General features: G+C 52.6%; 3 protein-coding genes across 3 annotated transcripts; 2 read left to right on the plus strand and 1 right to left on the minus strand.

Annotated features, from left to right (window-relative positions):
• Window positions 1–4,255: 4,255 nt before the first annotated feature.
• FIBRA_03876 (uncharacterized protein) lies at window positions 4,256–6,769 on the plus strand (the record flags this gene model as incomplete). The annotated part of the gene is made up of 10 exons (XM_012325701.1): window positions 4,256–5,047; window positions 5,114–5,239; window positions 5,294–5,566; window positions 5,623–5,721; window positions 5,772–5,865; window positions 5,937–6,107; window positions 6,158–6,192; window positions 6,248–6,397; window positions 6,457–6,609; window positions 6,662–6,769. 10 exons carry the CDS (start codon window positions 4,256–4,258, stop codon window positions 6,767–6,769), a joined length of 2,001 nt encoding a protein of 666 aa, XP_012181091.1.
• Window positions 6,770–6,934: 165 nt separating this feature from the next.
• FIBRA_03877 (uncharacterized protein) lies at window positions 6,935–9,022 on the minus strand (the record flags this gene model as incomplete). Its single annotated transcript, XM_012325702.1, has 5 exons — window positions 6,935–7,444; window positions 7,499–7,865; window positions 7,918–8,275; window positions 8,341–8,494; window positions 8,549–9,022. 5 exons carry the CDS (start codon window positions 9,020–9,022, stop codon window positions 6,935–6,937), a joined length of 1,863 nt encoding a protein of 620 aa, XP_012181092.1.
• A 284-nt stretch (window positions 9,023–9,306) lies between these two features.
• Window positions 9,307–11,273, plus strand: FIBRA_03878 (uncharacterized protein; the record flags this gene model as incomplete). The annotated part of the gene is made up of 11 exons (XM_012325703.1): window positions 9,307–9,431; window positions 9,479–9,647; window positions 9,701–10,198; window positions 10,251–10,297; window positions 10,359–10,409; window positions 10,466–10,511; window positions 10,560–10,669; window positions 10,722–10,853; window positions 10,908–10,953; window positions 11,010–11,140; window positions 11,195–11,273. 11 exons carry the CDS (start codon window positions 9,307–9,309, stop codon window positions 11,271–11,273), a joined length of 1,434 nt encoding a protein of 477 aa, XP_012181093.1.
• Between the last annotated feature and the right edge of the window lie 15 nt (window positions 11,274–11,288).

Consider the following 11,288-nt stretch of genomic DNA (forward strand, 5'->3'; position numbering starts at 1 on the left):
TACAAGATTGGCCTGGGGCATGGCGCAGTGGCAGACCACGCACCCGCATCTCAATCAACTGCGAGGCCATGATCAGGCATATCCTCGCGCCGCGCTCGCGCCACATCCCGGATCCAATCGTATCGCGCTTTGCACTCGCCTGCCGCGCTTTCACTTTCACCTGCTTCAGAAGCCCAGACAGCGCATCCAGGTAGCCCATGTGGTCGCCTGCCCAGTACTTAAGCCGCGCGTGCAGCACCTCGAGCTCGAACGGCAGCTTCTTCTCGTACAGCCACTGACGCGACGTATCCGGCTCGACCGCGTTCAGAACGGTGAACAGATTCGTGCACTCGGCCGACGTCTGGTTGAAGAGCCGTAGGCGAGCGAGAGAGGACAAACGCACATACCATAACTGGTGACCGAAATGAAATGCTAGCCGCGCGCATCAAGCAGCCAGCACTCACGGAAAGAATGAGATCAAGGTCCTCAGGGTCTGCGTCAACTATGCGGTCTCGAGCCATCTTGGCCAGAGCCCGCCAGCTATTCGACATCTGCACGCGGGCCCGATGGTATCAATCTTAGGACGTGTGCACCTCACGACTCTGCACTCACGACCAGCATGTTGAAGTCAGCGCCTTGCCAGTTCCCACTCAGATCTCGCGTAGGACGCCGTTCGGGCGGAATATATTTGGTCAACAATGTGGTCAGAGGGTCCGTCTAATCGTACAGGGATAATAAATAACACGTTGCGAGAGCCACCAAGTGAGAGAATGAAAGAGGGGCGAGCGTACATTCGGAATCGGTAGAAACATTGTAGGGAGCGTGAGGCCGGGCAGGTACAATTCTGGAGACTCTTCCTCATCCGAGTCGCTCTCGGACCGCGGAGCGGGGGGAACGGCCTTGTTAACGTCGACAAAGGCAGTATTGGGGACCTGGAGGGGCAGAGGCTGCTCCAAGGAAACTTCGTCTGCTGCTCCGAAAGGTGATGGAGCGGATAGTCCAACCGCATCTTGGGGACTGTCGCCATCGCCAACCTCCTCTGCGTCTTGTGGGCCGATAGGTGCTGACGTCGTACTCGGCTCGAGCTCGTCATCCACCAAGAACTGGTCTGGATCCCCGTCTTCTGGAGGAGGGTGTGTGCTGAATAAACCCGCCGAACCTGGGCCTTGCTCTGGTCGGTCGAATGGGGGAGTGTCAATGGTGGAGTCCGATTGCGGGTTTGCTGTTTGCAATCGGGGCGTAGTTGGCTGCTCATCCTGCGGCAGTTGGGGATGTTGTGAACCTGACTGGCGCGAGGCTGGGAGTGGTGAAGCAGAGGAGGCCGGAGCGTATGAAGATGCAGCGTCCGCAGTGGATGTCGAGGCCATAGAGTCGCAGCTAGACTTGGCCTTGGGAGCAAGAGCGAAAGTGATGGGGAGGGGAACGTTCTGGGTGGCAGCGGGTCGCTCGGCGGCGGCGGAGCCTGATGCGGACTTGGAATTGTGGTAGAGGTGGCGCATGCCGCGCTTGAGCTTCTTGACGAGCTTGCGGACGCCCTTGGGCTGCATCGGGGGCGGAGATGAGGGTCCCGGGTCGGTGGAATGGGACTTGGAGGAGAAGATGGGAGATGGGTGTGACGGGTGAGTGGTTGTGAACTTCATGTTTGCTGAGGGTGCAAGCGGAGGAAGGCCACGCTTATAAGATGCCCTGGGCATGCCTTTCATGTGCGGGTCGTGCCTCCTGAGCGTGGCCGGATCCACGGCGGAAACACCCTCGACATGCCTCTTCCGTGCGGCTGCGTCGGAGTGCGCCATCTGGTGCGAGGAGCTCGTCCCCGAGTCCGAGTCCTTCCAAGCCGCAGAATAACATATCCGACGACACTTGCTTGCAATCCAGACCAAACCGGAATGCCACTAGCCCCTTCGCTGGGTGCCACAGTCGCTCCTTAATCCAGTCCGGACAGCTCTCAGGCAACACCTCGATTCTAAAATGACATACAGTGGCATCGGCCTCGATTATCGTCCTTCACTGATGCACCGCTTCACGCATGCCATCATCTCCAGATAACACAGATCATTCATCATTCCATTTCGGTGTCTGATGTCACACTTATCGCCGCTCGTTCCTCTTGCACAGTGTCGGATGTCCAGTTCCGAGTCCTTTGAATACATGTACATTGCCCGTCGGGTCGATTTGCATGTCGACCAATGAATCAGCCGTCGACATTCGTACCAGATGCCTACTTGCCATCAGCCATATTCAGATTTAAAACCGTAAATTATAATAGAATCGTTCGATCACAAGGACAGCAGTACAGTACGCCAACAAATTCCAACAGATTATAGATATGGAAAAGGATCAAGTTCTATCCGCCAGCTACAAAACGTTGCACTGATTGCCGGGCGGTTCTAATTCTGCAATTCTAATAACTGACCACGCAGATGGGCATGCAAACGTGTAGACCAGACAAATTGATGAGACAGCATTTGAATACGATTATCTGAGAACCCAGATCGTGTGCTATATCTCGACTGCGAGAATCAGAACGGTAAATAAACGATCGAACTCTCCCCGACCCGCCGTATACACCGTAGAATAAACAGAACACGTGCATCTCGTATTATCTCCACAGAGTAAAGACTACACGACGCAAGAACAATCTTGACATTCCATAGCGTGAGGGTGCGCCCTCAATGATGTCCGACTGCCCCACTGATCAGCACGCGAGCCAATCGGGAGTAGACCGGACTGCAGGAGACGCAGGGGTGCGCCCTGGCAATACTCCTACCTTCCTTCCCGGGCGCGGGAAGAGTTTGCGACAGTGCGAAAGTTACGCAGCAGCGAACAAATCCAATGCGATTGAGCTAGTCTAGAACTGATGTGTTAGCTTATTATAAACGTCAAGGAGAGCCGATATGACTCACTGGAGTGGCCACTACGTACAAAAGCCAGCGGCGGCAGTATCTCTTCCGTCAACTTGACGGCCCCCGCCATCCAGCTGCATCACAACTTCTTCCCCTTGTGCGCTGCCGCTGGACATGGTAAATTCGCTGACCCGGTCGTTATCACTTCATAAATACGAGACCAGGTGTCGCTGTACAACGCGGTGTACAAGTATCGCTACCCAAACGCGGTGGGCAGGTGTCACTACCTGGTGCGACCATGGCAGGATGCTTCCTCACTGATAAGCTCGCGGGCTAAGCAGAGGAAGATTATCAGACAGCGCGAGCCGCAAGGCATGATCGTGCGGGGCGGTCTGGCTGCCTCGCTGATCGGCGGATGGGCCAAGTACACCGAGCTGGTGCCAAGAAGACTCGTAGACTGTGACTGTACCCATTTTTCCGTCAAGAGACGACTTCGAGCTGATTATACTAGTAACTCACGCTATTTGCCCAGTTTTCGAGACGAGGTCCGCGCGATCCTGAGCTACAGAGGAGAGGGCGCTCTCGTACTGTACATATACCTGGCGAGATCGTTGAGACGCGAGACAGAGAGAGCGCTCTCCTATCTCCTCTACCCGCCAGGCATATGAAGCTTTCTCGTCGACCCCCGTGCTTTCGCCAGTCACCAATTGTGACCCGGCAAACGGGGGTCTCCAAAAAAGGAAGACTCGCGTCGAGCGCAACACGGGAGTTTCACTGATCGTCCAGAAGCATGCGTACTTCCACCAAATTTTGTAGCTCCAAAAAACGAGCGTACTGAACGCGGTGGTGCTCGAAACGCTTGCAGCCCATCAGCCCCGCACCAATTAGATTCACGAAAATCATGATTGAAACTCGATGCAACTCACGCAATCTGCTCAAATAGGGAATTGGAATCGCTACCATAACCGGTGGCAAAGTTATCGTTGATTATTCACGACAGCAGGAATGTTCTGCAGCACGAACAAATTAGTGGATAGTAGAAATCACGTACTAGAAACACCAATAGGGGTCGCCGCGAGCGACATTATATACACTCTCCAACAGGTTGCATCGTAATCTCTCAAAAGAGGAGCATCTGAAATGAGGCCATGTCTGTACAGAATGTCGAGATGGCAAACAACGGCGGACGGATGGTGGAGGTGAAGTAACAGGCGAGGACAAGCCCGAGAATCCGAGTTTGCGACCTATTCGGTTAGCGCACGTGCCGCCGCTCCTCGAGTCGCAGACTCGCAGTCGAGTCGACCACGGACTACTGCTCCATACGTCTGGTCTTGCTCAAGCGTTCGCCCTACAGGTGCGTGTATTGAAATCCAATGAGCCAAAAGTACGGCTGCCTATATCTCCAACTACATTAGCAGATTGTGATACACGACATGGATGGCTTCGACGACCTGCTGTCCCGCTCACAGAACGTGTTAGACAACCCATTCGAAAATCCCTTTTCCAAACAACGTTCCAGCTCGCCGGACCCATGGGCGAGCTACGGTCAGCCATCTGCATTCCAAGAGGACGTGCAGCCGGCCTTCCTCGGGGCGCGCAGCACCACGCCGACTCTTGACATTCAGCCATTTGGCGAGTCGGCCGGATTCGAGTACAGCGCGCCCGAGCCGGAGCCCACCCATGTTTCTGATCAAATCGCTGTTGCGGAGGCCAAGACGGAGGTCCAACCAGAGCCAGAGCATGAGGTGGCTGAACCCACTTCACCGGTCTCACCAGGCTTCCGTGTAAGCATCGCCGAGGAGGAACCGCAGCCAGCAGACTTCCAGCCAGAGGCGACACCATCGCCCATTACGCCTCAGTCGCCCACGTCGCCCGTGTATCCAGCGACCGCACCAGCGACTTCAGGCAAATTTGCGCCTTTCCCGGGACATGCGTCTCGCCCGTCAAACGCATCTAACTCGTCCTCGTTGCAGCCCGTATATAAAGCCGAGCCGGCGTTCCACTCTCCTCTTGATCCACCGGCCACAGCAGGCATTGAGCGGTCGATTGCGGGCCTGTCCATCGGCGGGGAGACCTTCAATGGATGGCAAGGCTCGCAGAGCGCGTTCGTTGGGGTACCCCAGTCGGCAGGCGTGACGCGCAGCAGGAATGATTCCGATTCTTCGGATGACGACCGGCCAATATTGCAGTCTGCAAAACTGTCGGCGAATCGTTTGCCACAAGTGGTGAGTGTTTTTTGGGACGACAGCCATTCATACGTAGCCACGGCTGAGCGTGGCATGTATATCCAGGTTCGTCCAGCATCGGCTCCGCGCACTGAAACTGGCTTGCAGCCCGTCTTCATGATCACGGTCGATGACCCACAAAAGGTAGGAGATCCTATCCGGGCATATACCATGTATACCGTGCACACCAAGGTAAGGTCGCATATTCTCACTGCTGTTGCTCGTCACTTTTCAACATGACGCTAGACAACATCCCCGCTGTACAGCAAATCCTCCTTCTCCGTTCTTAGGCGCTACTCCGACTTTCTGTGGCTATATGAGACACTGTCCCAGAACAACCCGGGGGTTGTTGTTCCACCTGTACCGGAGAAGAATCCGTACAGGCGGTTTGACGAAAACTTTGTGCAGCAGCGCCGCTTCGCGTTGGAGAAGTGCATCCAGAAGATTGCAAACCATCCTGTGCTTCAGAAAGACTCGGATTTGAAAATGTTCCTGGAGAGCGACAGCTTTGCCCTAGACGTGGGTTTACGATGATGTGCTCTAAATGTCCGCTTCGTTGACAAGGACCCGAATAGATCAAGCAGCGTAAGGCCGAGCTTGCACACGAGAAGGGCGGGTTGATGGCCACGATAGGACATTCACTTGCTGGCCCAAGGTATTACGAGACAGATGAGGTCAAGTTAATCCTCTGCAGCCTTGAATCAATCGCTAATATCTTTCATAGTGGTTTGATAGACAAAAGGCATACCTGGACAGTTTGGAGTCGCAGCTGCGTGGTTTGGTTAAGTCTATTGACCTTGTAGCGAAACACCGGTCCGGTACGTCTCTGATATGATGTTTCCATCTCAGGCTGATTTCCCCCTGCTGGACGTGATCATCGATAATATAGAACTATCAGCGGCGACGGGAGAATTTGCGCAGGTACTGACGGAGTTGTCCGCGTCAGACTTGGGCGACCAGCTCTCAGGTTTGTTCTCTGGCCTTGCTGAGGTAGAGAGGAAGGCGCAAGAGCTACAAAGTACGCAGTCACGCGAGGACGTGGTCACCATTATGGGGACAGGTTTGTTTCCGCTGATCTCAGCTCGCGATCTGCTGACGCGCTACTGTCAGTGGACGAGTATTCCCGGCTGATTAGTTCTGTTCGAGTGAGTTCCATCCTGAGCTCATGGTTTGTTGGGGGTACTTAACGGAGATCGCCAGCTCGCGTTCAGTTCTCGCATACGAACATACCACAATTGGCAATCTGCAGACGGTCATGTACGACGCGTGAAGCAGACTCATGAGACAAATCGGGCGCAAGGGCGTATACCGTCGGACCAGCTCAGTCGTTCCTTGTCTATCATCGCTGAAGTGAGCATTCATGTTGGGTGTATCTAATCTGCCTGTGAGATTCTAACGTCCTCCTGCAGGCGGAACGACGAGCGCTGGACGCCAAGCAGGAATTTGACCAGGTGTCGAGACTGGTGAAATCTGAAGTAGCTCGGTTTGAGCAGGAGCGCATCGAAGACTTCAAGAACTCGCTGGAGGCGTTCTTAGATGGGATGATATCCAGGCAAAAAGAGGTGCGATCAATGGTGACAAGTCTCATTCTAAGGTTGACAATTCATCCTCCAGCTGATTGCAACATGGGAGAGTTATCAGCAGAGACTGCTCATGGTAGCTGCGCCACAGAATCCGCGACCAGCGGTCGACTCGAGTGCCACATCTACCGTCTCATCGTAGCTTATGTCGAGTTGTATGTTCAAATGTTTTGTTATTTCTCGGGAATGCTCTGGTAAATTATGCATGGGAAAGTAGAGATGCGTGAACTAGGAAATGACTATGCTATCGTCCCTTGGTGTACAAAATTGTGGCCTTTGCCGCTCAAATTTTATGACAGTCCCTTCCTCACTCCCAGTATCTCGGCATCTTCGCATCGTGTTCATTGCCTCCGATCTCCAGGAAGTCTGACGGACGGTCCCGCTTTAGATTCCGGCGCCGATTATTGAGTGGTAGTCGTTGATACGCTGACTCCTGACCGGCGGGTTGTTGGTTCGGGAAGGGATTTGTCCATGCTGAGCGGAAATCTTGTTGGTAGCCTTGCATATTGTTGAAAGGCATAGCGCTTCCCGAAGCCGCGGCGGACTGCAGGGTCGCTGCCATCGCAGCGGCAACCTGCGCTTGCTGCAATTGCATCTGTAATTGCTCGTACTTCATGTGCGTCTGCTGTCGCGCTGCAGGAGGAAGTGAAGGGTTGTTGAGCATGACTTGAATCTGCGATATCTGCGCCTGCAATTGAGGGATCGTCTCAGCAAAGATCTGCGACATATCTAAATCGCCACTTGGCTGCTGCTCAGAATAATAGTCTTGATCAAAAGCAGCAAGCTCATTAGAATTTGAATTTTGGGGTTGTTTTTGCTAAGTTGCAACTTAGTTTTCGTCTTTACTACAGTATCCACTAACAATACATACCTTAATTGCGGTGCTTAGTTCGGGAGCACCATTCATCTTTAACTCATCCTCCGTCGCTGCAAGGCGACTCCTTTCCATCTCTTTGTCGATAAAATCCCCAACTTTTGTCCGCATGGGCTTATCAACGATGAGTTTATCAAGCGATGCAATTCGGGCACCGCATTTAGGGCAGGCGAAATCGCGCTCGAGGAGATGGGTCTGAACACATTCCTCACAATACAGTGTGCCACAGCACGGTGTTTTGACTGCATCGCGAAAGATTTTGTTATCTATCGGACATGCAAGAGATGAATCTGTAGGCGTCCGTTCGCGGACATCGGCCTCCGTCAGTCCCTTGTTCTTAGTAACCTGCTTCTGCCAAGAAGCACTTGAACAATGTCAGTGAAACGAGTGGAGCAAGCACGTCCGGCAATACATACACGTCAGGTTGAACCACTACATAGCCGCCTTCTGGCGTTACCATCACACCCTGTCCCAACTGTCCATTAGGCGATTCGACTGCCTTCAGGAAACTTCGTGGGATACCAGTCGTTCGTTTGATTCGCGGGCGATTGTCGTATTCGCGATCATTGTTGGTAGGGCAGTCTTGAATCCAGTGACCTTGGAATAGTGAGAAATTCATTAGACGCACACCGGAGGAGACGCAGACCTTTTTGTCCGCAACGGTAACAAACATAACTTGGGGGTAACGGACGCTCTGACTGATGATGTTGAAAGGGCCTACCACCTCGGCTTTGCGAGGCGCCACCACGAGTATTGCTGTGAATACGAACAGCACTATAATCACCACGTAGCAGAGACAGGATGGGTAACAAAGAAAAAAATAACGTTCATTAGAACACATTGTACTACATAGACAGGGAAACCGCGTAAGCGCGACACCAACTGAGACATCTTTTCTTGGGTCTCCTCCCAGTTAGCGGTCTGGGCTTGGAACATGGCAGCCATGGCAGCCGCCTCATCGCCCTCAGTCACCGCCGACTTGGCCGACACAGGCTGAGCATGCATTAGGGTTTACATACACAACGGAAAGTAAATAGTCAGACGAACCGGGGTGGATTGGAAGATAGACGGGGCATCTTTCTCTAATTTACCATCAAAGCGTTTGGATATGTTACCTGCGCCTCTTTGCCAAGAGGAGGGGGCGCTTGTTGCACCGCCCGGTTTGGAAGAATCGGAACCAGACATGGGACCCGAGGTGCCAACGTACATAGCAGCCTTACCCTTTCCCGGGCGTACAAATACACGCTTGACCAGCACCGAGGAGGAGCGGGGAATAATATGAGAATCATCCTTGAATTCTACACGCCTTAAATCGTCCACACGACAGCACACTGAACGAAACCACACACCTTCGCCTGAAGAACTGTCGCAGACCACAAGGTCAAAGTCGTTGGCCTTATTCAAGTTGTTCGCTAATATGATCTCTTTCTTGAGGTCAAAGACAGATATTCCGGTGCCATCGAAGGACACCCTAGACTCCTCCCTCTGAGACTTGAACTTGTAGAAAACAGACGATGCCATTCGACACAGTATGAATTAAAGACCACTGCTAGTAGTACAGAGCGGGCCACAAAAGCACGAACAAGAGGAATGGGTGGTTGTCGCAGTGAATGACAAACCAGAGGACGTGGAGCAGTGCAGCCTTGGGGAGACGGGCACACAAATACATCCATTGAAGCGGAGATTCAACAGCTTGTTCTCACGTGAGCGTGGCGTGGCTGCAAAAAGAGCGAGTTCAAGTCCAGCGCGTCAGGCCGTTAAATATCCCCAATCACATTCCCTTCTCCGTATCCTCCTCCACCACCATGTCTGCGGTCGCATCTGAGCCCGCAGGCCTGCGCCAGCGGAACGTCTCTGGGAACAGGTCTAACGGCGCCACCATCAGTGATGAGGGCAAAAAAACAGACCTTTTACTGGATAGTCACGTCGAGTAAGACTCTGCCAGCATGTTGAAGACCGTACTCACGCGTCACTTAGATATGAATTCGGTGGTCCATGGGGTGTGGTTGCTATCATGACCGGATTCCCTATTCTCATGTACTATCTGTGGATTTGTCTCGTCTTCTACGATGGCCAGCTAGTACGTCCTGATTCTATGGATGACTTCAAGCCATTCCTGTTCCGTATGTGGGAGCACATTCGCCAAGTGAGCATTTCGTTTGACGCATTCTAACACGGCGTTTGATCTTGCGCGACTAGGATGCCAGCCCCAATGCGTATGCTTGGAAAGTCTACACAGGATTGATTGCGTACCAGCTGCTCCTCGCCTGGATTGTGCCAGGATACATGCAAGAGGGCCTTCCAGTCCCTTCTCTCGGATACAAGACCCTCATGTACAAGTGCAATGCAGTATGGTGCATCTACATCACCATGGTCACCGCTGCCGTACTTCACACCACGGGCATTTTCCGCATGACGGAAATTATAGATAACTTCGGCCATCTCATGACTGTTGCCATGATTTATGGCTTCGGTGTTGCATTCGGAATGTACTTCCTGACGGTGGCCACGGGTAACCAGATCAGAATGTCCGGCAGTTTCATCTACGACGTCTTCATGGGTGCTTGCTTGAATCCCCGCTTAGGCCCTGTGGACCTCAAGATGTGGCTAGAAGTCCGTATTCCTTGGGTCATTGTCTTTTTCATGTCGGTCTCTGGGGCTTGCAAGCAGTATGAGCAGTATGGATCCGTCACGCCGGTAAGTGCAGGCGCCTAGCGGTTCGCCCTTTTCTTCTTACCGGACACCCTAGAACATGGCCTTCATGTGTCTCGCAACGTGGCTCTATCTTAACGCTTGGTCTGTGCTATTTTCTTGTTATAGGCGAGGGATGCATCTTGCTCATGATATTGGCCTATAGCGGGAAAGGCGAAGAGTTGATTCCCCAGACGTGGGACATGTTCCATGAGAAGTATGAGGAGCTTGTTGATACATTAAGCATCATTGCTGATCAAAGATCTCTACTAGATGGGGCTTCTTAGTGATATTCTGGAACTTTGCTGGCGTTCCCTTCGTGAGTGAATTCGGCGACTCTAGGGGCGTTTCTGACCTTTGCTTCCAGTCTTACATATATTCTGTGGTGTATATGGCTTCACATGATCCGTCCAACTACCGGTTCTCTACTCCGACTTATGTGTTGCTATACAGCACTCTCCTCACGGCCTATTACATGTAGGTTCCACTCAGGCAGCCACCCTCAGAGCAAATACTAAAGCCAACACAGCTGGGACACTTCCATGTCGCAGAAGAGTCGATTCAAAATGCAAACACAGGGAATCTTCTCTTACCGCAAGACGTTCCCGCAGCTTCCGTGGGGGACAGTCAAGAACCCCAGCTTCATTCAGACTGCTCATGGGTTTGTGTCCCTGGTCGTAGATGACCACGGCGTCGCTGACATCACGATCTACAGGAACCGCCTCTTGACTGACGGATGGTGGAAATACAGTCGCAAACCGGTGGGTTGGAGCGGAAATGGCATTTCTTGTCGTTGTACTGACTATGAGCACATCAGAATTACGTCGCTGATTGGATCATGAGTCTCACTTGGGGCCTCGTTGTCGGCGCATGCTCACCCATCCCTTACTTCTATTCGGTGTTTTTCATCGTTGTATTGATCCACCGCTGCGGACGGGACTTTGAGAGGTTCGTCAATCTTGTCGGCATCTATACCCTCTTAATACTAATATGGGAGTGTAGGTGTGCCTTCAAATACGGAAAAGACTGGGACAGATACTGTTCTGTGGTCAAATACAAATTCATACCCGGTATCTACTGATGAAAGGATGTCCGT

This window comes from Fibroporia radiculosa (assembly GCF_000313525.1).
Source record: "Fibroporia radiculosa TFFH 294 genomic supercontigs, scaffold2356, whole genome shotgun sequence".
NCBI lineage: Eukaryota > Fungi > Basidiomycota > Agaricomycetes > Polyporales > Fibroporiaceae > Fibroporia > Fibroporia radiculosa.